Raw genomic sequence first — 27,037 nt, 5'->3', positions numbered from 1 at the left:
TCAGATGACACACGCGCATGCGCATGCGCGCTATCCAGCAGCTGTTCCCCCACCCTTGCCTCCCAAACAGGAAGCTGCACAAGCTAGCTGTCAACAAAGGGCAAAGCTGTGCGAAACCTCGAAATTTGTGCAGAATTCGGCCGTGGAGCCGACTCCAAGTTGCTTCTCCTAAAATCTCATGTCTCCAGCTGAATCCTGAACATGGCAACAACTGCTCAGCTGTTCGAGGTAAAATGGACTGCTTAGCTATCAAGCTAGCAAGTGGCTATTATTAACGCTAACTTAACGGTGCTGACTTTATTCATCCTCTCATTGAGGGCTTTATTATTAGTAACGAATTGAAAGGTGTTGTCTCCATTTCGCAAATTACTAGTAAAAAGACAATTTATTTTCATTTGCATGCGTCTTCGGAAATAATGTTGTTTTTGGTTTTGTGCAAGTGCGTAGCTTTAATTTAACATGTTATCAGATAGCTTAGGTGTGACTCTTTTTAATGCTGGCTGGTGTTTTTGTGGTCGTGATTTGGGGTGGTCATCACTTCATTTTGCCCCCCCTTCTAGGAGCCTTTTGATGCAGATGAGTACATAGAAAGGTTGGCATGGAGGACTCCTGGAGGGGGCTCTAAAGGAGGAGCTGAGGCATTTGACCCCAAAAGGTAATAAAAGTCTTTTTCCTTCAAGTTTATAGTCTGTTACTCATTACTTTTTCTTTGAATATAAGTCCTAGTGGAATGGCTCATCGAGGAGTTTACCTTGATTTTATTTACTTTTGTCTTTTTGTGTTTGTTCCATTCATACTAAACATGTTTACAGGTTTATATATATATATATTTAAAAACACAACAATCGCTCTGATCAATAGTTTAGTTTATTCACCATCAATTTTTATGTGAATTCTACTTTATTTACAAGTTAGTGAGGGGCTCTATTCTTAAAAAGAGTTTGACAAAAGTTTTCTTCACATGTATCGGTAAATAATAATATGAAGCAGATTACCTAGATTAAGAAACATAAACATTGTCTGAAAGGAGTGGTAAGTCATGGCTGGTTGATTTTTACACATTATTTTTACAAAATTTATTTTACATTATGAAAGTGCACAGCTTTGAAAGGATAATTCACTTAAAGGTAAACTTGTGCAACTAATGTTAGATTTTTTTCAATTCATTTTTTTCTGCTTCAGTGTATTTAATAGACGTGACGTTGATCTCCATTGTGGATACTGGTGTGGTAATGTGGTTGTGATGCAATTTGATTAGTGTTGCTTGTGTTAGCTAAAATTGATAATGTTGAGGATTTTTTTTTTTAATTTTAACTACGGGATAGTTTCCACTCTCATATAATATTTTTTTAATAAATGAAAGCATTTCCATGCAGTGTTTGCAGCCATGCTTTAATTAATGCCTAACTTGGAAATTATTCCTTTCTTGCAGCTCTTCTTCAGTCTTCTAACTTGATTTGAAATTTCCAAAGAATTTAATTTAGAGTTCTTTTTAAATTTATGTTTTATGTAAATTTTGATTTGTATATTTAAATTTTATCAATCTCTAACAGAGGGTTAGTCCTGCTGTGCTCACTAAAGCACATCTCAGCCTCGTTTGCACTAATTTAGAGTTTTTGATGGGTTGTAGAAATTGAGAAATAAATATGTTTACAAATCCTTTGCCACTTCCCCTCCCTGTCTTTAGGATGTTTACACTTGGGGACAGAGTTGCATTTCAGAAGCAAAAATGCCACACCAGTTTAACTTTACTGTACATCCGTCCTGCTTTATCTACTTCAACCACAAACTGTTGCCACCACCTCCTTGGAAGCTCTTAGAGAAGAGTCAGGGACAACATATCTGAGGAGGCCGCCATACTGCGAGTCACCAGCCAGGGAATGAGTGTCTGTTGGAAGAAGATGACTTTAAGCTGCACCCAGTGCCGAAGGAATTAGTCAGAAGATTATACACTCATCATTTTGGGATGTTTCCTGCTCTGTGAAATGTGGTGCTGACTTAGAACATTTGCTCTGCAGTCCTAATGGCACTTAAAATGCCGCTGACGAGGCTGCTAGTTTTCAGAGCTTCTTAAGTCTGGGGACCCGGGAATTAAGTATCCAGCACTATTTTGGAACTATTACCTGTAACCGTGTGGTCAGTGGGACAGACTTTACCTTGTTGTACTCCATTACAGCTTTAGATAAACAGTGTGTTTATCAGTTTTTTTTGTTTTTTTTGGTTAATTATCTATAATATTGTTTTGACATTCTGTATGTACACTTCTCGTCTCCTTTGTAAAAGGCTGTTGGAAGAATTTAAGAACCACATAAGGGAGCTGAGGCAACTGGATGAGAAGATCCAGAGGAAGGTGGAGAGGCTTGAGCATCAGTGCCATCGCGAGGCCAAGGAATTTGCTCACAAAGTGCAAGACTTGCAGAAAAGCAACCAGGTGTGTTGTTTAGTAAAAGAAAAACCAGTTACATTCACATTTATATTTTTGACTCATTGTATTACAAACTCTTTGTTTCACATAATTTCAGGTGGCCTTTCAGCATTTCCAAGAGCTCGATGAGCACATCAGCTACGTGGCCACCAAGGTTTGTCACCTCGGTGACCAGCTGGAGGGCGTGAACACGCCTCGCCAAAGGGCCGTGGAGGCCCAGCGTCTGATGACCTACTTCAATGAGTTTTTGGATGGAGAACTACGCAGTGATGTCTTCAACAACCCGGACAAGGTGAGTAGGCAGCACATACTTCTGACACATACAGGGAGGTGTGTGTTTATGACCATTGATTTAGGCCCCTGATGTGATACTGCTGGAGGTGAGTATGAACAGGATTATGAGGTAAACCGTTCATGTTAATTTGTCAAGTTTATCCCTTTAGTCGAATCCCTCGACTAATTCGGATTAATAAACTGTCTTTGCTGATTGACAATAGCTGGCTGATTGACTAGCATGGATGTCAACATGCTCATGTCAAAACTAATTACATTTACAGTAAGTTGTCTTGGTGTGAAGTCCTCATCTTTCAACTGTTTTACAACTAGAAAGAGTTTGTAGTAAGAAGCAACATGCAGGGGCAGAAAGACAATATGATGCTTGTTGGGAAATGTGATTCAAACTTTTTCTTATTTTCTGTCTTTGCAGAAAATAATGATGTTACATAAGTGTCTCCAAAAAGTTGGAGTCTGCAATTTTGTTGTGATCAAGAGTTTTGGATTTGCTTTAGATTAATGTGTGTTAGCAGCAACATGTTAACTGGATGCAGAAAAATGAGCATGGGGGTCAATCCTTCAGACGAAAGCTGGAGATGGAGGTAGTTTTCTGGGAAGGCGTGCAGAAATATTTGGCCAGATTCCTTTTCCTGAGCGTACCTCCATACGAGGGGGAAAGAGGAAAGCTGCAAGTGAATAGCTGAAGGGGGGATGGCTTTGCTAATCCTTCTGAAAGGGAGGGCTGGGCCGCCAGCGTGGAAACAAGTGCTGCTAAACCCTAACTGCAGGGAGACGGCTACATTACTTACATGGGATTTAGCTAATCTTAGCTGGGGGACAGATACTTAGAAAACCTTCGCCGAGCAGAAAGGCTGGATCCTCCTCACGGGAGCAGAGTAATGATGTTAGCTGAGGCAGGCATCTGCGGGAACAGAGGAGTTGCGGACGGTGGGCCTTTCGTAGGTCTGGGGCTTTTTCAGCCAGCATGTATGAAGGGGCGGAGGGAGGGGGGTGGTGTCTCGATAGGGCCCCCTTTTTTCGACCGATATCCCTGGCCGGACAGATTATTGAAAGCGATTTAAGCTCCTGTGGGATTACAGCCCATTCAGAAAAGGCATGCCAATAAAGAGTTGGATATGCTGCTAAGTCAGGACTGCTGCTGTTGCTGCTGCCAATGCCCAGGTGAGTGCAGCCTGTCTGTTATCAGCTTCCTGTTTAACACAGAGAGGTGGAGGAAGGCTGCGCTAAGATGATGATCCCTCAAGTGGAGACACTGCCGGCGGCCTGCCCACCTTCTGTCTGAATGTCCATCTCATGTGGTTCTGTGGCTTTTTCCCCTCACCTAACATCTTTCCTCTCTGACACTCAAACATAAACACACACTCTCTCTCTCTCCTTCAGATTAAGGAGGCTGCTGATATCATTCAGAAGCTGCATCTCATTGCCCAGGAGCTGCCATTTGACAGGTGAGTCAGGCATCCTGGAGGCAGCTTTAAACCAGAGTGCTGTCAAACAAGAGGGAAGGTGGTGTATTATTTGTTGTCTTGTCCTCACAAAATGAGCCCCTCAAAAAAAGCATTACACAATTTTAATTTAGTCACATCTAAAAAAAGGTAAACTTACTGATTATTGTTTTGTTTTATTTACATTTGTTACATTTGTTTTTCTGATTTTTGTGACAGATTTGCAGACGTAAAGGCAAAAATTGCAAGTAAGTTTCTGAAAATACTGAAAACTACTGTCTCTTATAAATACAATGTAAGTTTGCTGCATCTTAAGTTACTTTTTTTGTGTGTATTTTTGTTTCTGCCCAGGTAAATACCATGACCTGGAGCGGCAGTTAATCCAGGAGTTCACTGCAGCCCAGCGAAGGGGTGAAATTGGTCGTATGCGGGAGGTCGCAGCAGTCCTACTACATTTCAAGGTGACCCAAAAGAGACGCGTTTAATCTGACGCTTGTCATACAGCGCATAACATTACTAACATACGAAGTCTGTCATATTGTCAAAAAAGTAACACTTGTTTCTTTCTGTTGAAGGGCTATGCACACTGTGTGGACGTCTATATCAAGCAGTGTCAGGAAGTGAGAGTTTAAAGTTTTAATAATGCACATATTGTTTTCTCTTTATGGCAGTAATATCAACAGACAAAACACTTACACGTTGTTGTCTTTCTAAGGGTGCCTACATGAGGAATGATGTGTTTGAGGACACTGCAGCCCTCTGCCAGAAGGTTAACAAACAGGTGGGCGAGGTCTTCAGCAGCCCAGAGACGGTCATGGCCAAACTCATTCAAAACATCTTTGAAAACAAACTGCAGGTATTTTTACTGTCATAGATTTAGTCTTACCTTCACTTGTCTTATTTTTTGATACATATAACTGGCTTTGTGTCCGCAGGCTCATGTTCGGGAAAAACTGGATGAGACTCAACATTCTGATGTAGAACAGTATCTCAAAAACCTCTATGACCTTTACACCAAGTAGGTCACTTGTTCACATTTTACTTTGTCAGTTTCATACATGTGCAGTTGCCTTTTTACTTATTTTTGTCTGAATATTTGGCACTTCCAGAACCACGGCATTAGCTACGAAGCTGACAGAGTTCAACCTGGGCTCAGACAAGCATACGTTCCTGTCAAAGCTGATAAAGAACATTTTCTCCTCCTACCTGGAAAGTTACATCGACATGGAGAGGGAATACCTCCGCACTCGGGGGGCCATGATTCTGCAGAGATACTACGATTCAAAGAACCACCAGAAACGCTCAATTGGCTCTGGCAGGTCAGAATTTCTTCTTTAGTTTTTTTCAAACTGTTGAATGTTATAAATAACAATGTAAATAACTTTCTTCCTTTTTCCAGTATCCAAGAATTGAAAGAGCGGATCCGACAGCGCACCAATCTTCCACTGGGTCCCAGCATCGACACCCACGGGGAGACCTTTCTGTCTCCTGAACTGGTTGTTAACCTGTTGCAGGAGACGCGCCACGCCTTTGAGAGATGTCACAGGGTGAAGCTTCTCTGCATTCTATGGATATGATTGGTTTGAAATGCAGCGTGTATGTGCTTTTTGATGGAGTAAAATGTTTTTGATGTAACACAGCTTTCAGATCCTTCTGATCTGCCTAAGAACGCCTTCTCGATTTTCCTCCTTTTGGTTGAAAACCTGTGTGTGGATCACATTGACTACGCCTTGGAGATTGGCCTCGCAGGTAAGCTCAGCTGAGCTCATCTTAACAATAATGTCTCTGAGTTTAACCCACAAATGATTTTTTTATATTACATTTCTCTTGTCTGCAGTTTTAACTACAAATAGTAGGTAATCCCTCTGTTAGGCGCAGTCTCATCCTGAGTCATGTTTTGAGCTTGTGTAGGTTGTTAAAACACACCACCACAGTTAAGAAGACTTAACTAACATTACAGCTGATTGATTGGTTATGGGCAAGGTAAAACACGATATCATTTCTCTGCTGGTATACTTGACACACCCTCAGCTTTACTGTCTCTGCTAAAATTGATTTGAACTTAAGTTTCTTCATATACAGGAAATGTTTTCAAGTTTGTTTATCTATTCAAGCCATGAATAATAGAGGGTTATGCTTTCTTCTCCTGTATGTTCTGACTCATTTATTTTCTGTCTTTATTCCCCAGCAATTCCCTCTTCTGATGCCAAAAACGCCAACCTGTACTTCTTGGATGTAGTTCAGCAGGCGAACTCCATCTTCCACTTGTTTGATAAGCAGTTTAATGACCAGCTGATGCCTCTAATAAGGTCAGTGACAATCAAGTATCAACACTAAGAATTGTGTTATTCATTCAGAAATACTTAAATATTTCCTAAATCTCCTTTTCAAACTCTGTCTTCAGCTCTTCCCCAAAGTTGGCAGAGTGTTTGCACAAGAAGAAAGAGGTGATCGAGCAGATGGAAGTGAAACTGGACACGGGCATCGACAGGTCGGTGTGATTGTGGCACATGGTCAAGATTTTCGAACCGTGTCCGTCTGACAGGAGCATATGGTCTTTAAAACAACATATTTTCCGATCTGCCTTTCTGCAACACACAGAACACTAAACTGCATGGTGGGGCAGATGAAGCACATCCTGGCAACCGAGCAGAAGAAAACTGATTTCAAGCCCGAGGATGAGAACAATGTCATGATCCAGTACACCGCGGTAAGAGATGCTGAGCTCATGTGCAGAACAGAACAAATCAGCATGTTAATCACTTCATCCTTACACCTTCTTGTTCCTTAACTAAAACTAAACGTTGGTCATTTTTGAGTTCTTGTTAGTTTTTCTCCGTTTACCAAACCTTTTACCTTGGCAGGCCTGCTCCAAGGTGTGTTCCTACGTCAGACGGCAGGTGGAGCACGTGCGGAAGTCCATGGATGGCAAAAATGTGGACACGGTGCTGACGGAGTTGGGTGTTCGCTTTCACAGACTCATCCATGAGCATTTACAGCAATACAGCTACAGCTCAATGGGAGGCATGCTGGCCATCTGCGACGTGGCTGAATACCGACGATGTGCCAAGGACTTCAGAGTGAGTGAGGGACATCGGTCCAAAACGCTGCAAACACGCCACCACAGGCTTTACCTGTAATTTATTCTGTTGTTTAAATGAATATTTAGCACAGACAAGAACAACTAACATCAGAATGATTGATTACTTCAGGTAACCAAAAATTAACCCAACCCAACATTACCGCCTTGTACACAACCTGGGAAAGAAAATGTTTTTATCTTTAAAAAGTACAAGCAGTTTGTTTCTCCGTCCCTCAGGTTCCTCTTGTGCTGCAGCTCTTTGACACACTCCACGCCCTCTGTAACCTGCTGGTGGTTGCTCCTGACAACCTGAAACAAGTTTGTTCAGGAGAACAACTCACTAATCTGGACCGGAACCTCCTGCACGCCTTTGTCCAGCTCAGGGTGGACTACCGTTCAGCCAGACTGGGCCGACACTTCAGTTAATGACTGTTTGGACACTCGCTGTGCTCCGTCCAGAGAAATATGCTTTGATGAGAGGATGCACCCTTACAATACTAATTACCATTTCAGAGAATGAGTCAGTCCCGCCTCATCATAAAGACTACAGGCATTGGAAGACAGCTGCTCCAACTATTTGGGAAATGTGCATTTTACCTTCTTTTCATTGTTTCTTTCTGTGCGCCGATGAAATTTGTCCATCAATTTAGATTTTCATTTGTTTTTAAATACTAATCCATCACAAATTTCTGTTAAGATATTTAACATAGAAGTTAAAAGATAATGCTTATTTCTCTAACATAAAAAAACTTCTTGTGCCAAATATATAAGTTCTGCAGCTGCACTTGTGCACAAGAATTGACTGAAGTCGTTTTAAACAGATGCTATAAGTAATCAATCAAATATTGGCTACACTTTGTGATGAAATGTTGAAGACTGAACAGACACCTTGACCAAACTTGAATCAGAGCTCTGTCTTCCTAAAGGCTCTTTTACACCAAACAAAAACAGCGTTGATGGTAGTTTAATGTGCTTTGTCTTCACTTTACCAGAGTCTGTGCAGAAAATACACTAAGATGGTTTCCAGCTGCCAACTCTGGCAAATAATCTACGTCTTTGCAAAAAAGCAGAACAAGGCAGGAGTTTATACATTATTCAGTAAGATAAAAAAAATTAATAATAAAACAAGGCTTCCATAAAATCCAGTTGTTAATAATTAATTTTTTTGAAGCCAACATTAAAGCACAGGTGTATCTCAAAAACCTAAATAGCAGTTCAACTTAACAGAGATTATTTTGAACACAATAACCCTCAAAATGAACACACAAGTACATACATTAGGCTAAACAAAAGATGTCCAACAGGGACTGTGGTTCTGACATCATATTGTCTCAGCATGGTGTAATGAGCCCCTAAAAGAGTGCACATGATCACCTTTTTACCCTTTGACCCTCAACAATGAAGGCAAAGTCGAGAGGCCATCACAGAGGAGTGTGACCTGAGCTCCAAAGAAGTCTGAGAATCCCTCTGGAGGTTTGGGTGGTCCCCTCATGGCTCAGGTGATACGAGCGATGGGTCACTGCATCTGTGTCACTGGAATTGCACAGATCAACACTTGCTCATCCAAGACAAGACGTTGGCCTAATCTGCAGGGTTTCTGGGTCAGAGGACACTTAAATGTTAACCTGCAGTGATTAGGGAAACAAAGTGAAAGGCACTTCTTCACACAGGGCTTATTGGAGGATCGTGACCCTGATTCCTGAAACTTTCTTCTTTTCCAGAGCTGCTCCCACTGTACTGCTATTTATCTTAATTAGCGAGTCAATAAAAGTTGCATTTTATTATCATTCACCCCTGAATAATTGCTCATATGTCGAGAGGGGGGAATCAAAAGTTTGCCCCCCCTTTTTTTCTCTGTGAATGTCACTTTCAAAGTGAGATGAAACACTCCTCCTTTTCTATAGAAGTCATCAAGTATTCATAGGAATTCTTGCCACCAGAGTAAAGTTCTTTCTTCGACTTCAGGAAGTGAGGGGAGCCAGAGGGGATTAGATCTGTACGAGCTGATGAATTGTGTGCAGTAGTCATGAACTGGAGGAGAGCCGGGGAGATAGAGACGGCTGAGAGCTCAGTTCCAGTGCCGGCTGGTTAGTGTTGTGTAGAAGGTACACACAGTGCTGTGCAAGTTCAAACAACATAATTAATTAGGCTAATATTAATATTATCAATGCCACATAAATTCAATTCTCTCTGTCCTAATCACAACTGGATAGCTTGTAAAAATTATTTTGTTAGGCCCTGATGCAAACAGTGGGTCTTTTCCAAACATTTTGAAAACTATTTGTTTTTGCTGCGATTAACGGGGAAGGGGGCTGGGGGAGCGGAGCCGGGCCAGAGACGATAACTGGTGCAGAGACGAAGGCAGCGGCGCAGCCTGGCCTCAGGGACTCCCACTACGGGCACATGCACGAGGGGGAGGGATGGGGGCTTTTGGGGTGGGTGTTTGAGCAGGTGGAGGGGATTAGTAATATTGTCAACACTGGAGAGCTGGATAAGACTGTCCTCTTTAACTCGTCGTTTTGAGCCACTCTTGTAAACATGTTCAGGGAAAAACATAAAAATACAGTGGTGATTGTGTAGTACAGGAAAACTTGGGTTTGAAAGGACTGAGGTCAAATTGGTCCTTCTTTGATTCTGCTTTAAAACATTTTAACACCTGCCATCAAAAAGTAACATAGGATGGTAATGGTTTTGCTCATGTGTTCGTGCATCTGTTTTTTCAAAATATCTCATGGACTACTGCATGGATTTTAATGTCTTTCAGAATGTAATCATTGGATGGACATTTACCTTTGATTAACTTTTGTAGCAAGCCCAAATCAAGATGGCTGCCCCACCTAACTGACCTTAAAAACATGAAACATGGGTGTACTTCTATAACTAATAACCTTTGAAGCCAACTCAGTTCAAGATGGCTGCCACAGTTAACTCCCCTTAGCAAATACAAAAATGGCTATAATTCAGTGAATTTTACAGACACTGAGCGAAAAACTGGAGGAGTAGTACCTGAGAGTTATCCATGACATATACTACAAGTCTTTGCTTAAAACTTCAGCATTAACTGTTGTGGTCAACCCTGTTTGTCTGTTAGCAAAATATCTCATGAAACACTGGATAAATTTTAATGAAACTCACAGAAAGTAATACAACTCATCGTTGTTTGGGGTCAATCCAATTCAAGATGGCTCCTACAGCTAATCCACATTAGCCAACACAAAAATGTCCATACCTCAGTCAACATTACAGTCATTGACCTAAAATTTGAGAAGGTAGTAGCTGTGAAGCATTCACAACACACGCTTTAAGCGTGACATCTTGCAATATTGCATGAGATTTTATTCTCAAGGTTTGACCAAAACAGCGACAACGGCATCATTTATCAACATAAAACTTCAGTCTAAAACTGTGGCACGAAAGACGGCAAGTGACATGCATTCCTTCAAGGAGTGCTAGGCCTTTAAATCTACCTAAAACAACATTCATGTGGTTAAAGAAAGCCAATTTGCTTTATTTTTTCTCTAAATACTCAAATACTATAACAAATACTCAGTGCCAGTGTAGTTGTACACACACCTATAAGTCTAGAATGTAATACTTTGCTTTGTAAGGTGACTCGTTTAAAAAATGCTCCTGTTTTTGCTCAGTCATCAGCAGAGTTACTGAAAATGTGCGCCCCATTTATAACTACCACTGATGAAGACGTCAGCTGTCTCTGCTCAATGATTGTGATCTAATAATGACTCCTCTTCTTATTCGCCACCCTCTTTGTCTCCTCTGACAAAATAAAACCATCAGCCCTGATTTCCTGTTTGTCCACTCCTTCCGTACGTTCCTCCAAACGTCCCATAAATCCTTGCGTTGCTTGTTGCCGTTCCACCAACCAGCCGGGCTGGGCCTCTCTACCTCCTGGAGCGCTGACAATAACGCATTACAGCAGTCAATCCATGTCAACAGCAGCTTTGCTTAATTCCTGCTAAACACGTTTAAACTAAACCTTCACCTAATGACGCATAATGATTTGCTCTGCGGTATGCTGATGGCTCATATCTCGTTTTAGTGGTTTTATTTTCCACTCTACATGACTCAGGTGGAAGACTGTATTAAGGATTCCTTGGTAAATATTAGTCAAATGATTGCAACACAATTTTAAAATAGTAGCAGCGTATATTCATAGACAACGTTCTCAGGTCTGTTCTTTAGGATTCCTCTGTGAGCAGCTTTCGTGGTGTGGGCGCGCAGCCAGACCCTCTGATGTAATGCAGATGCTGCCCTGGCCTTGACCTCCTGCTCATGTAACACCCGGACCAAAAAGGCACAGGTGCTGCTCCACCTTCAAGTCACAGCGCAGGCTGGAAGCGGTGCCAAAATTTCATCCTTTGCTCATTTTCTCGAATCAAAGTCTTGTCTGACAGATCTTAACAATATTTTCCATCATTCCTGCAATCGTGCATTCCTTCTTTCATCCTTATTTTTTTCTCTTCATGTCTTCTTAAAACACCATTCTCTGCTGGTAGTGGAGTGTTTTCCAGGGTTATTTCCTGGCCCGGTGCCGGTGCCTTGCTCTGTCTCTCTCTCTCTCTCTCTCTCTTGGCTGGGCTCATCTGGTTGACTGCTCCACAGGAACAGACTGGCACTCTAGCTGAGGGCTCCGGGGTCTGCATGCACAATCCACTAAACATGTCTCCGTGGTTGGAGCTGCACTCGTTTACAGCAGTACCAGGCAAAATTTGTGGGACATAATCAAACTTTGTAACGGTATACTTTAAATAGAACGCAGAGCAAATTTATGGCTGAAAACATATATGAATACAGAAGCACTTTTTGGGTGGCACAGGTCCAATGAGGCTACAGTGAAAATGAAAGCCACGCAGTGTAAAAACAAATTGATTCTGTTGTTGAGGAACTTCAGTGTTGAGCACACACACAGGGCAAACAAACATCTGTTAGATTTGTAAGGCCTATGGCCCTCCTAACCCACTGATGTTGAACCATGGCTGCACACATGCCAGAGAAACAAATGAGGTCTCTCTCTCCTCCACTGAAGATGAAACACTGCATCACCAAAGCATGTGCATTTGTCTAATCAAGCTTTTGCCCGCGGCTATGTCAAATGTAAATGAATAGGCTTGTGTGTGCCAGCCTCTATTTCTGTTCAGCCCGGCTGCGTTTGATGATGAAACAGCTCGGTGAGCATCAGACAGAAGGGGGCACTGGTGCTCCAGTGTTGCTCTCCTTCCCTCAGAGCATCTCACAATGGGGATCTGCCTGAGGGGGGGCAAAATGTTGCTTTTTTAGGTCTGCGAGCTCATATCCCTTAATCCCCAGCCATGATTGACAATCATGATTTAGGGTATATGGTGTCCCATTCTAATCCACGAGCAGTGATTTCATTTGCATACCTTCCGTACGTGGCCTCATTTTGGAGGAAAACGGCAGCCTTTGTAAGAGATACAGAAAGAGAGAGAGAGAGGGGTGCAAGATAGAGAAGAAGGAGGAGAAAGAGAAAGGATGGGGTAATGTCTCTGTGTGTTTTTTCTTTTTTGTTTGTTTGTTTTTTTTCTTTTTTCTGGCAGAAGAAAGATGAGAGCTCGAATTTTTGCATGAGCAAACATTTCTCCTGACACACACACAGAAACGGCATACTGAAACTCAGTATATTTAGCAATGTAAAGCTGCAGGAACACACAGAGATGCTCCCCTCACACGATGCAAAGCTAAATTGCTATTTGCTCATTTTACAACCAAGTCAGGCTTAATTATAATCATGGGAGTTTGGGAGTTACCGTATAATCTCTGGAAGGTATTAAGAATTTCCCAGAGCACGCCACACTAAAAAAAAAAGAAGAAGAAGAAAAAAAAGAAACAAATACAAATACTTACAATTATTTCCCCCATCATATCACCCAGGGGGAATGGGAATCAAATAATGCTCAGTGTGTCCACAGAGACCATTCATCCTCACTTTTATCTGCTGAGGAAGTGGAGCAGAAGTGGATGAAAGGTCAAACATTTCTCTGCAAGGTAAAGAGTCAAATTAAAGAGATCTGAAAACAATAAAATAGATTGATTTTGCCTTCAAATATAATAAGATTATATAATATTATATTTTTTTATTTCACATTGACTTTAATTTATCATAGCCTGCATTTTATATGTATAGATTCAAGCACAGAGTAGCGCACTGAACACAAATTAGGAATCAACATTAAACATTTAATTAAATATTGTACTTATTAGCAATCCATTTAATACTAAACAAGGACTTTGATATTATGTCATCATTAATTTGGGGACAAAATGACCCCAAAATGAGGAAATATTTACTTTTTAAGAACAGATCTGACATTAAAAGGAACATAGTTTTAATGAAATACATGTACCAGTCTGTAATATTAAATATATCAGCTTTCATGTTTTATAAAAATATGTGAAATAATGCTCAAAATGTGTTCTTAATTTTTATTTTAAAAACTATATAATCACACGTTTAGGATGTGCTGTAAAGATATTTAGAGGCTAGCTGCAAAGAAACAATATCAGTATGAAATAAGCTGATAACAACAGATATTTTCATGTTTGATTTCAAGTCTCCAAGGCGAGCATCTAAGGGATGAGATGATGGAGGATCTTCTTTCTAATAACTAATCAGCCACAGCAGTGGAAGCAGGAGACACTTTAACATCAATCCATGTGTTTGGTTGATCCTGACCAGGTCCCTGTGACAGAGGACTCCCCTTTGGAACAAGAACCACCTGATAATCTCCTCTTATCTCTGGTGTATTTAGTGCCTGCTTTACAGACTGTCGCTTTGATGGGTGCCTCTTTATGCCTCTGCCATATGGGAAAGATCAGGAACCTGCAGGGAGAAAAGGAGCAAAACATAGAGAAGTAAAGGCAATAATTAAACATGCTTTGAGAACTTGTTTCTCCTTCATTTAGATACAGGAATTGTGACATGAGCTTCTTTCCCTCCAGCATCCAGCATATCCATGTGGAAGGGTGATGTGGCGTTAAACCCCTGCAGGGTGTGAGCACCTATCATCCCACCTCCATGACCACAACCAGCCCTGTTTACCAGCACTGGCCTAATTGATTCTGTTCCTTTATCTTTTTCCTAGTTTTGTTATTAAGTGTGCGGGAGAGTAGCAAAAAAAAAAAAAGCTTCTCTTCTTCCCGTTTTGAGAAATTATACTCTTGTACTTGATCCAGCTAACAGGATTTTCTTAAATTACTTTATAAAAGACCATCTTTTAACTTTCTTCTTTCTCTCTCGATCCATTCATTAGCAGGTCTGCCTCGAGGCCCGCTCACATCAATTTCTTGGGTTAAAGTTACAAACTTAGGCAGCTCAGCTCAGCGCTCACGGTGGTTTCCATGGACGAGAGGGGGTGGCTGTGGGTGGAAATGGGGACAAATTATTAATTTCTGATGTATTAGAAAAATAAAGAGATTGAATTAAGAGTATTGGTTCTCTGTTATCCAGCATGGCTAGCCTGGGGGACTCACTGTGGTGGAGGACATTATGCAAATGCTTCTCTTCTTACTCTCAGTATCAAAGCCTGCTATCTTCCTCTCTCTCTTTTCCTCACTCCCTCTTTCCACCTTTTCTCTCCCTCTCTCTTGCAGTCAATCTCAGCCCCCCTATAATCTCTCCTTTTCTGTCTCTGTCTCTTTAATCTTCATCAGCCAGTGTAGAGAGAGCATCTCCTGCTGAAACACAGCCTCTGCCTTTTGCCACCGCTCTCTTTTCCTGTCAGTCTTTCTCCTTGTTTGTGAAGTTCTGATGAGCCAAACCTCCAAAATTGAGTTTAATGATCAGGAAGACAAATATCCAGATTTTTAGCTCAGATTTTAACTGTAATTCAGTTTAAAATGAGATACGTGTATAAATATAAGGATAATTTTTTTAAACGGGAGCAATCAAGAGGTGTTTGGGGAGCTTTCTATTGGAGCAGAAAAGATTTATTCTTACCTGTATTCAGTTTAGGTTGAGTTTAGGGGCTTTTTGAAGTATAGGTTTGCAAGTCATGCACTTAAAATCCTTTTTTTTTGTCAGTGAAGGCACCATATCAAAGAAGTACCTGCCTAAAGTTTTAACTAAACAAGGAAGACAGTCTCACCAACAAGCATGTCAGAAATCTCATAATGACACATTTATTTCATTCAGGTGTGAAAGAATAAGAAGAATATAAAACCCAAAGGTGAGGTAATCCAAGGAATCTGAAAAGGGGCTGGAGTTTGAAAGATGTCAGACACCTTCAAAATATGTATACTTGGGAAAACAATTGGGTCATCTGTTCATTATTTTTAAGGTCTGGTGGTGACCACATTTTTAAAAAATAATGAATAAATGAATAATAAATAATGATGTTTTTGATCACATGTGCGTGTGTTTATGTGTCTGTCTGTTAGCAAAATATCTTGCGAATCACTGGACAAATTTTAATGAAACTTTCTATAAATATTAATTGAATGTACATCTACAAGTACATCTTTCATAGTCAGCCTGGTTGAAATTGGCTGCCGTAGATAACTGGGTTTAGAAAACAAAAAAAGGGTTATTATTCAGTCAGTTTGACAAATATTGAACAAAACTTTGGTGTGGTTGTAACTGAGACAACACATATTTTGAGTGCTAACAGATTTCAGAAAAGCTTTGTTTAAAATGTTGTCTGTCTGTTAGCAAAATATCTCATCAACCACTAAATGAACTTTCAGAACATAATCATTGGATATACATCTACAACTGATTAACATTTGGAGTCAATCCAATTTAAGATAGCTAGTCAAAATTAGTTAACTCAAAAAGGGCTCTAATTCAGTCAGTTTCATAAATCTTGAGCTTAGATTTGATGATATAGTAGCTGAGAGTCATTCACAGCACATACATAGATTATTGTAAAACATTAGAACTGACTGCAGACCTTGAAAAGCACAAAAAAATTACTGAGCTCCTGATAATCAGATCTTCTAATCTCTCTCTATTGATCTTTGGATACTGCTACAGAAGAATGAAAATTTTCTTATTAAAGCGAGCAAAGACAGGTTAAATGTGCTCATTATCTGTGATCCATAGAAGCTCACATATCCTAAGCTGACACGTAAAACTTTGGTCAATATTGATATTTATTCAAGAAGGCTTTAAAGGGCGGATGAGACCTAAGTTCAGTTAATTAAGTCTTAATGGAGGAGGAGGAAGAAAAAGAAAGGGGTGAGATGATAAGAGGAGAATGGTTACTGAGGGGAGGAAGAACAGGAGGAGGAGGAGGAGGAGGAGGGCAGCGAGGCATGGTGTCAGTAACAAGGCCAGTAATCTTACAGCGGGAGGGGGAGAGGATCCCAGCAGCACCGGAGTCATCCTGCTCCAGCAGCGTATTCTCGGCACTACAGGCAGAACAGACAGGTCTGATGTTGGTAAATGTTAGCTTTGTGTTGGACGTTGGTGTGTGTTTTCTTTGACACTCTCATTGCATATTCAGAGACAGATGTTTCCGAGGCTGAGGAGGAGGAGGGTGGCTGAATGAAAGGCCTGAGATGGCAGCGTTGCTCTCGGAGGAGCAAGTAATTGGCCCCTCGATGGTGGAGCGGCGACAGAGAGAGGCACTTCCACACACATACACACTCACACACACACACACTCTTTCTGTGCTCCTCTCCTCCCTGATCTGATAAAGGTAAACGTGTAGCAAATTTGTCATTTGATGAGGGAGGATTTCCACAAACAGAGCTGACATGATGAGCCTGTGATCTGCCTGTATGAGAGTCAGCAGGGGCCCAGGCAGCCAGAGATCTCAATCCTCCCTCTGCTGCACCTCCTCCACTCGCTCTGTGCCTCTCTGTTCCTCGCATACTGTCACACACACACACACACACTTGGCTGTGTTCGCACGGAGCCTCAGTCTCAGTAATTGCTGCCTGCCATCCATATCTTTCCTCTTGTCTGTCTCTGAGTCCCTCGCTCTGCTGCTGTCTATCTCTCCTCCTCAGAGATGTTTTTTTTTTCCCTTCCTGTTTCCTCTTTTCTCCATCAAATAAAGGGCCTCAGCATCACACTCAATTTCTCACCCTTTCACTTATCTCTGAGCGCCACATCTGCAGACTGCTCAATTATCCACTCTCACCTTGATTCATCTTCTTCTTGACCCCCACAAAAATATTCAAAGAGTCGAACATTTCCACGGCTGGATTGACAAGTTAAAGGGTCAGGAGTTCAGTCGCAGACATGCAACACTTTCAGGTGACAACATACAAGGATTTGAGAGCAGTTTTTTTGGCTTATCAGATGAATTGATAAACTGTACTGAATGTGCTGTGCTTCCACTTGTTCTCATGACAGCAACTCCAGTGAAAAGATTAAAAACACACACTTTCAGTGATCACAAGTCTCTCTTCCGGCCCTGAAAACACAGCTTCTCCAGCCCACCACACCTAATTGCTCTGCAGTCCTTTCCTCAGAAGCGCTGCAAACACTTCATTGCCTACATCGCTCCGTCTACTTCGTTTCTGAGTCTTTTCCTCTCCATCTGATTTGAGAAGAAGTCATTGGGTTTGAGCCTTTCCACTGAGGGGTAATGGTCCTGCTTTTGTCTAGTCCCATGACTCTAATCCTCGGACCTGAGCTAGTTCTCTCCTTCTCGCTGCCTACTCAATGCCTCTCTGTCTCTTTGAACTCTGAGGTTTAACCCTTTGGTGCAGTTTATAATGAACACTCCTAAAGCTTATAGGACTCAAACTCATTTTACTAGAAATATAAATCTTTATTGGTCCAATAAAGTCGCTGACTAGTTTAACACTTTGAACACTTTGGTTCATTCTTGCACAGAGTTAAAAAAATAAAAAGCCAGTAAAATATTTGTGTTATTTCTGTATATCTACAGGACCTGGCAGCTGATTTGCTGATGATAAACGTTGAAAACAGATCAAACTGTACCTCCACAATTGTTCAAATCAGCGACTTTACATGTTAAATCACACTGTTTTTATGATTTTAAAAAGCAGTCTTTTTAAAAGAAGAAGTAAAATATTACTTCTACTGTAAAGTGACTCGATGTAAAATTTAACTACATTTAAATATATATAACTTTGTATATAGTATAAATGATAAAGACCTTTAAAACAAGAGTTTTTGTCTGGAAAAAGTCAAACAAAAGTTTTAATTCTTAAACTCTTGACAGCTTCCTTCTTAGGGTTATGATTATTAGAAAATATGGTTTAATCAAAAAAAATTAAAATAAATGATCGAGTTGAAGGAAGTCTCCACCCGAGGGGAAAAATGTAGACAGAAAATACTTCAATAATGAGTTATTTTATTTTATTTATTGAAAGTAAGAATACATTTCCTAAATAAGATCAGTTTTAGTTTACTTAGTTTATTTCGTTCATTTATTTAAGACAGATTGTTAAAATTTCCACCAGAACCACAGCTACTTCCTAATTGGTACTTTTTTCTTTTTTTTAAAAAAAAGTCAGTACATCTCACTGTTTGGAACTCATTAAATTTATTTTAGATGTTCAGGTATTTCTGTAGAATTGAAAAACGAAGAGGTTTTTTTTTTTTTGAAATTGCTTTAATTTAATAGATGTTTTTTTTTTTTTCTAAAGCTTCATTTGTTCCTGTGTTTGTGCTTTCTTTAGGCAATTAAAAAAAAAAACCCATAAAACTGGGACTTTGGAAAAGCTGCTGAACTAACTTTGAGTTTGTAACTAAAGCTCAAAAACAAAACGACTCGTTAACAAAGGCAATAATGGTGCACATCCTGATATCATAATCCAAACGTTGTTCCCTGAGTTTCCCCAAAAGTTGACCTAAAAAAAAAATCTAATCCATGCTTTTAAAAACACACACACAGTTTTGTCCAAAAACAGTCAGGTCGTTTGTCTTTCCAGGCCTGTAGCTGTAGATGGAGCTCATTTCGATCATGTAAACTGTCCTGATGGTCAGTCTGATTGTTATCTTTGACACTATAAGTCAAAATATTTCAGCATCTGTGTGAGGTGCACTCTATTGTAAATAAGCAGCTTTAATTGTCCTTTTAGAGGTCTGAGAGATTCTTCTTTGCTCTCTTACTCACATTATTCCTGTTTGCACCCTGAAACGTATTTAGTGAAGAAAAAAAAAAAAAAAACGCTTTGCTGCCAGTGAGAGGTCTTCTGTGCTGGGGGGAGACGGGGGGGAGGCTCAGCGGAGAGCTGAACTTTGTTAATGGAGTGTTTCTCTGTGCAAGTCACTCAGCTTTGAAAGCCAAGCCCCCCGGGTGAGGACTCTGAAGCGCAGGAATCAGACATGCACAATCAGTTCCACTCCTTAAATCTTCCTCAGAATCATATCTATTTGAGCAGCCTTTCCTTAATTTATTTCTCCATCAGTTAGTGGGTTGTGATCTGGCGAAGTGCTCCGGGAATAGGAGGCACCACTGAAATGTGAAACGGAGAAGGTTCCTCTCTTTTTCTCTCTCTGTTTTCTGCTCCCCTCTCTGATTTCCACACGCTCTCGCCCTCCCCGCCTCTACCCCCCCTGTGCCCTCACCATCCATTTAGGCAGCGCTTCTGACTAATTTGCCCATCACGCTTGCTGTCTGGTCCTTTACGGTTGAAGATGTTTTGACGTGTCTCTCTCAGCTCGCTCTCTTCACTGGCGCTGTCTCCACTATGATTAAGAGTATTCTGATAATAAGCAAAATGCCAAGAGTCACAGAATGGCTGAGGAATCTGGAGTGTGAGAGAGTGTGTTCCTCTGCACGAGTGAAAAAACTGGTTAAAGCAAGTGGTGCATGCACAGCAGTTCCACTCAAAAGAAATGTAATCCAAACTGCAGGAAAAGAGAGGCTTCTTTAGGGCAGCTTCTTTATGCAAAACACAAAAGACCTCCACAATATTTATTTATACATTGCATCAATGAGAAAATAAGAGTTTTTTCTTAATAAATGGCTTGTTAATAAGCAGGGTTGGACTTGTAAGCTTTTTGCAGCTCATCTTTGGCTCATTCCTGAGGTTGTCCAATTTGACTACTTCTATAATCTTTTTTGGAAAAAAGACCATGTCGCTAAGAGGAAGAATGTGTCAGGCCACCAAGTAGGAATAACCCTCATCCCCGACAACACACACACAGAGGCACAAACCCTCCCGAAACCTCCACTCTTTGGACCAACTAAGTGATTAGTTGAGGATTAAAATATCTGCTGAGCAGAAATCGGTCTTTGCTGTCTGACCTAACATCACAGTTCAGAAACATTGGCTTAACAAACTTTTCTTTTAACTCAACAATCAACCCATTCTTACACCAAATGCAGAAACCAGCCCATGAATGATTCATAAAGCTAACAAATAAATGTCTGAATGCAGCTTTCACACTATTGTTTTTCTGTTTTTTATTTTTCTAAATGTTTTTTGCAGTCTAACTACCCTTACATTTTAGCCAGTCATATCTCAAAACATTCAGGTCATTCAGGAGACGGGTACGAGGATTTTTGGGTTTTATCATTTTTATACTTTTCAAAATAATTAACTTTATTTACAAACTTTCTTCCTATTGAAATACACTGAGATCTCTTCATTTCCATCCCAAACATTGTTCCCTTTGAAATCTGCTTCAAGATACTTTTTTATTTTTTCCTTTTTTGTTAAATTTAACTTATAATTAGCCTTTTGTTGCTTTAAACCTTTAGCCAGTCATGTGCTACTTTTAGCTAATGTTGTTGTTTAACAGCTCAGTTTCAGCTTCATCAAATTCAGCGCTCACACTCTGCATTTTCTACCCGCTCCTTTTTTTTAGACTTTATCTGTGTTGTACGTCTGTGTTTCATTTGACAACAGCACTTGTGTACCATCATCTGAAACATGTAAAGAGAAATAATTACAAAAACAGACATGAGATTTGTGCATGTGAAAAGGTGAAAGGTTTAGTTCTTAGTGGAGGTAAAATATCCACAATGTAATTTCATTCAACTTGAGGTTGAAATTCAGCTCTAAAAGGTTGCTCATGTGAAAGGAAAAAAAGGTTTTATCAGCACAAAAACGCTCTAACAACCAACATTCAACATCATCAACTGAACTCATTATTACATATCACTGCTGTGGATGTGACGTCACTGACCTTTACCACTTCCTGTTTTATTTTGAAAAGCTTTTCTTATTTTTTCACCTTTGAAACTTTTCTTCCTGTTTACCTCACTGTGTTTAGTTCCTTGACTGATCCTCAGTTTTGTTTTATTTGTTGATTCTCTCTTAGAACTTTTGATTGATTGATTGATTGATTGATTGATTGATTGATTGATTGATTGATTGATTGATTGATTGATTGATTGATTGATTGATTGATTGGGTCTATCTATGTATTCAATGTAGTCAAGCTTTCCACTCATTTTAGCTGTTGTTCTTGTATTTTTTTCTGTGGGATTCCTTCTGATTTAAAGGCTCATCTGACAATAAGCAAAAAGACTGCAGACTATGAAACACTTTCACTCCAGTTAAAGACCACAATATGACAACTATTCACCCTCAGGAGTCAGGAAAACCTGCCAGCATCACTAAAACACTAACCAAGTTTAGCTTATCCTTGAAATAAATAAATAGTTCTTCATGCTTTGGGCAACACAGAAGCTCTAATGCTGTTTCTCTTTTGTAAGTTGCTCTAAATAAAAACATTTAATAAAAGCTTAGATGTATTAATAACACATATAAAATGCCACGTATAAAATAAATGCGAATGATTTGCAGGGTACCACCTGGTTCTTGACCTTGGCTGTATTTAAGATGCTTTCCCTGCACTGATGTTGTGATGAAAAAGATTTCAAATATCTAAAGTTTCTAAGACATTCTTACTTGACTATCTTTTTTTAAATATTTGTGCTTTTACCATTGGTTTAGGATTTCTTTTTTTATTTAAAATTTCCACATAAAGTGCAAAATGCAGGGAAAATGAGGTGAAGTTGCCAAGTACTTTATGACCCCTCAAGGCCAAACACGCACCCCTGAGGACTTACATCACTCAGCAAATTAAGAGCAGGCTCATAGCGCCGTCTATCTCAGCAGCTTCCAGCTCCCCGCAGAACAAAACAACCTGCGCTGCCGCATTCATCTCAGCTCTATGCCCACTCTTGTTATTCCTTTATTATGAGTCCTGGCCACTAACTCAGGGGGTTAATATTGTTTTGCTTCCGACGGTCATTTGGCACTGAGTGTTCTTAATTTCTTGCGCCCCCACTCTCCATCCTACCTTTTCTTTGTGCCCCGTAAAGGTGGAGCACACAAGGCATGTCGGCGAAATGCAAAGGTTTAATTACTTTCTGTTGAATTAATTAAGGAGAAAAAAACTTGTTCTTGGTGAACAAAGGTGAGGCTGGCTGGAAGCAGCAGTCAAGAAAGGGTTTTGGGTAGAGGGAAAGCATCATTGAAGCCCAGCAGCCGCAGAGGATTTAATTTAGAGTGGATCTCCTGGAGGGTCCATCCACTGGAGTCCTAGGCCTTAAATCAACCACTTGGAAGTTCTTATTGGTACCAAGCGTACAGCTATCCATCACTGTCACACCACCCTCCGAAAAAAAGGCAAACTGTGGAGAAACTGCATGAACACCTTGAGTTTTGTAGCTCTGGAGAACAGATGCTCTGAACCTCCTTTCTCGAGAAACACTGATTTCTGGTGCACCTTCTACAAAAACAGAAGAACTTTTAGCCAAAGAAATGTCTCTGTGAAGACTTATATTTTATATATCAAGCAATTGTCCGTAAGTTATTTGCATGTAAGAACTATGTGCATTCACAGATACAGAGTTTGTTTTGGCAAAATAAAATTTAGCTCAAAAAATAAACTGAGCTGCAAGCAACAAATTACATTTATGAATAAAAGTTTAGCACTTGTTTTTGCCAAATAATGAGCCCTTTTCAGTGTATGAGGAGTGTTTCACAACTAATCTTATGAATCATTGTTAATGCTTTAAAAAGTGCTTACAAACTTCTGAATAAACTATTTATATAGCCATTTTTTAAGAAAAAAAATGCAAACAAATACTGATGTTGTCTCAAATATTGGCATTAAAATAGCAAGATAAACCAGTAGCTGTTCTTCTTAGAAGATGGAGATCCAAACACCGGCTGAGAGAAATATTCTGAACAGGCACACAACAGATCAAGTTTACAAACTATAGAATAATTGCATGATTAAATGGGCATGATGGGTATAATAGAGAGGTAAGTGAGGTTTGACAGCAGTCTGCTGCTCAGCTGACACCCAAAAGCTGCTTATAATGGAAACATTCCTTGAATTTAAAGATTACTTTTGCACTTTTTGCAGACAGCTCAACATTTGTGTTTATACAAGCAGAGTAAAAAAAAACAAACCTAAATATCACACTAAACACAGCAGTAGGTCTTTGCAAATTTAAGGCTGTTTGACATACAAATATTGTGTAGGTGTTGAGTTCTTGTGGCTTTACTGATGATAAATTCTGAATACATTTATTTTCAAGTCATATATTTTAGTTATTTATCAACAAACTGTTTACTCCTAAGTTTATTGTGGAGTTCCACCAGAATCAGGCTGTTTTAGATTCTCTTTTTAAAATCTTGACTCAAAGACAACCATTTCTGTTCCAGTTTGCCTTTAGAAAGACTTTAATTCATGTACCAATATATTTTTTTCTTCCTGTCCCGATTTTGAACCCTTATGTGCCCATCACAATACAACAAATGCCCAGCGAGGACATGTATTGAGAATTTCCAAAGCGCAGAAGAAGATACTTAGCTTGGCAAGAGAGATAACTACACAATGTGTTCACAGTTGTTTTTATATTATTATTTTGTGTGTGTGCAAATGGAGATGGGATGACTGCTTGAATACTGCATCCAAAGTGTGCACGGCAGAAATATCACCAAATTAGATGTCTCTAATCCCCTGGGAATATGAATTAGCCTGGAATGAATCAGTCCTCAAATGAGTAGGTGTTTTGAGGAAACAGAGGCACAGATATAACACACTGAAGCTGGTAAATAACAATCCACAATGAAAAATACAACAAGGAAAGCGAGTGATGCTGCCAGAGGAAGATGCCAGTGAGATCAGAGACACCACATTCAGTGTTACAGACAAAGAAACAGAGCCATTGTGAACTGATGATGTTTCTTACGTTTTGGCTTTGTGTGTTCAAAATCTTAGAGAAGTATGGCGTAGTCTTTGCTCAGTTTCTTGGTGATGGATTTGCTTTTGTTTGATTTGCATTCCAAAAACAGACATGAGATAGTTTCTTTTTAAATGAAACTAAAAATAATCTGAGTTGAAGTTGTTCTTTTAATTTGTGGAAGTGGGTTAAATTGGATTGGTATGCATGCTTTTGGTCACTGCTGCTACGATCCACTTCTCCTGCAGCTTTCTGGTCGATCATTATGTGTGTAAGCTTCTCCTACCAGGTGGGGGTGCACACTCTTAGCTCTGTGTTTCTACAAAAGCCTGCCCACCCACAGAATGGAGGTGGAAGAGACAGATCCATGACTCATTCATACTCACCTCTTGTCTTCACACATAACAGAACCCCACTTCCCTGATAAAGCACCTGTTATAGTAATATATTCACACCCCTTTTAAAACAAGCTGAAACTGAAACTTCCCTGCCAATGTTCTGCAGCTACGCTCAGTAAACACCGCTGCAGCGCTGCCTGCTATCTAAAAGTACGCACTTTTTTCTTTAGCATAGCAGCACCATCTTCCACCGTTAATCACACTATCAAGTTGTAAGATCAATACAGCTTAGTCCCTAAGCCCTGTTTTATTTTACAAGCAGAGGCAGTGTACTCTGTAAATGTTCCTACTGGCACATGTGAATTTCTTTGCGCTCAAATTAAGCAGGATTAAGAAGTGTGGGCAGGGGGAACAAAGAGGACACAGAGGGACAGAGAGGGAGCACCAGTGGCTTTGGACCACAGCTCATGTGACAAGAGCTGAGTGTGGTCAACCACACTGTCTGTCAGACATGAGAGCTGAAATTTTCTGCACTCTCTCGAGGGCTGGTCCACAACCAAAGTAAAGGAAATAAACAGGACAAGGTATTATTCTAATGTTTCTGAGCAAGATGAGCTACCAGAACAGCGTGAAAGAACTTTGGTGAAGTCTCTTAAAGTTTCTGAAATCCTCACTTCAGGTTGACTGTTAAACTTGTGACCATGGAAGCTCCTTTCCTAACATGTTCCCTTCCTATTTGGGTTGGGATGACACAGAAGTTGTTGTAGTAGAAGCCAGGTGCAATCAATGAAAGAATTTTTTTTAAATTTTATCAGTAAAAAATGTTGATTTACTTCTATATTTATGAAACAGAACACCATGTACAGGACAAAGTTTTTGCACAAATACAACCAAAGTCTCTCAACATCCTAAATAGACATTATTAAACCATAACAAGCTTTTCTTTGCTTGTGATGTCCATGTATTGAGATGCTGTAAATTTATTTTCAAGGTTATCTTCAAGGTTTGACCAAAACAGCTGCAACTCAGCCATTTCCCAACATAAGATGATCCTAATCTAGCAGGCGATATAAGTCTTTAATTTTCTTCTTTTGTCGTGTTCTTTCCTTTTAGTTTCACGCACATGTGCTGAGCAGGAAGGCACAAAAGCAGGCGCAGACAGGACAGGACAGTGTCAGGACAGGAGGAGGCCTCAATGTGCTGAAATAGCTTCTAGGCCCCAAAAGAAATAAAATCCAGGCTCCTATTTGTCAGGGGTGTCTGCCTGCTCTTTTCCCATTCCTGCGCTGTGTGAATATGCATGAGGATTTGAGAGGTATAAATAGCGGAGGTGTCCATATTGCCACTGCGTTTTCCATCAGTGCTGAAAAAAATGCTTTAATGAGCTTATTATGAACCGCATTATATCACCTACAGCCAATTACAAATTTCTTGAAGGAAAAAAGAACTTACTCTTGAGCAAAGTTTATAATTCTGACAAACTACCTGATATAAGTGAGGAACAGCTCCTATGTGTATCATGCAATATTTAGATTTGGAAATTCCTTTCACTTTTTCCTCAATAACCAGTTCGGCCTGATCACAAAATCACTGAAATATCACGTCTTAAAGTACATAATGAACATTTCTGTTGCAGCTTTTAACTGCATGAGTCATCAGGCCTTGTCCAGGAGACCTGTTTTTCATGAAAGGGTCATTTCACTCAAGTAAGAAGTTGAACCTTCATCTCAGAACAGCTGATTTTGTAAAGATTTCACACCTAATGTTCAGAATCATGTCAGGGTCAGGAATGTATTACCTCTAAACTTAAGTGTTCTGTGGATCTTTGTGATTTTTCAAGTCATTCAGTGCTACATGCAGCATAAATTAAACTGTCAGCAGATTTTTAAAGATCTCATCATTATGTAAATTAGAGACCTAACATTTCTTAAAGGTGGGCCTATCACCCGCCTTTTATGTCAGAGTTTTAGACTAAGATCATTTTATGTCGAGGAATGATGAAGTTCTAGTCCTAAGTGGTAAACAGATGGTGACTGGACTTTTCTTAGTTCTAAAAGTTGTTTCACCTGCCATCCAAAAGGCTTGTTTGCCTTCAAAACGCCAGAGAAGAAGCCCAAGCACCTTCTATTTAACCACTTAGGATTCTTATGACATGGATGAATGAGAGTCCGCACCAACGATTTTGTTAGAACCTTTAAAATAACATACTTATGTGCAATCTAATGCATTGTTGCAGTATCTCACGTGTTGTGTTAGAGCTTGGAGTGTATGTTGTGAATGATTTTCAGCTAAGACCACACTAAATTTTAGCTCAAAAGCTGTAAAACTGGCTGAGTTAGAATCAG

At 40.0% G+C, this 27,037-nt stretch overlaps 1 protein-coding gene across 1 annotated transcript; it reads left to right on the top strand.

Moving 5' to 3' along the window:
- The first annotated feature begins 49 nt into the window (after positions 1-49).
- exoc5 (exocyst complex component 5) lies at positions 50-9,034 on the top strand. Its single transcript, XM_017418864.3, has 18 exons — positions 50-228; positions 561-655; positions 2,284-2,431; positions 2,523-2,717; positions 4,100-4,164; positions 4,381-4,409; positions 4,513-4,622; positions 4,737-4,781; positions 4,877-5,017; positions 5,097-5,179; positions 5,271-5,480; positions 5,561-5,708; positions 5,802-5,910; positions 6,350-6,470; positions 6,566-6,652; positions 6,763-6,871; positions 7,026-7,241; positions 7,481-9,034. The coding sequence occupies exons 1-18, from the start codon at positions 202-204 to the stop codon at positions 7,667-7,669; spliced, it is 2,127 nt and encodes a 708-aa protein (XP_017274353.1). The 5' UTR covers positions 50-201; the 3' UTR covers positions 7,670-9,034.
- The last annotated feature ends 18,003 nt before the right edge of the window (positions 9,035-27,037 follow it).

This window comes from Kryptolebias marmoratus, linkage group LG10 (genome assembly GCF_001649575.2).
Source record: "Kryptolebias marmoratus isolate JLee-2015 linkage group LG10, ASM164957v2, whole genome shotgun sequence".
Classification (NCBI taxonomy): Eukaryota; Metazoa; Chordata; class Actinopteri; order Cyprinodontiformes; family Rivulidae; genus Kryptolebias; species Kryptolebias marmoratus.
This window is presented reverse-complemented; position numbering and strand designations above follow the sequence as displayed.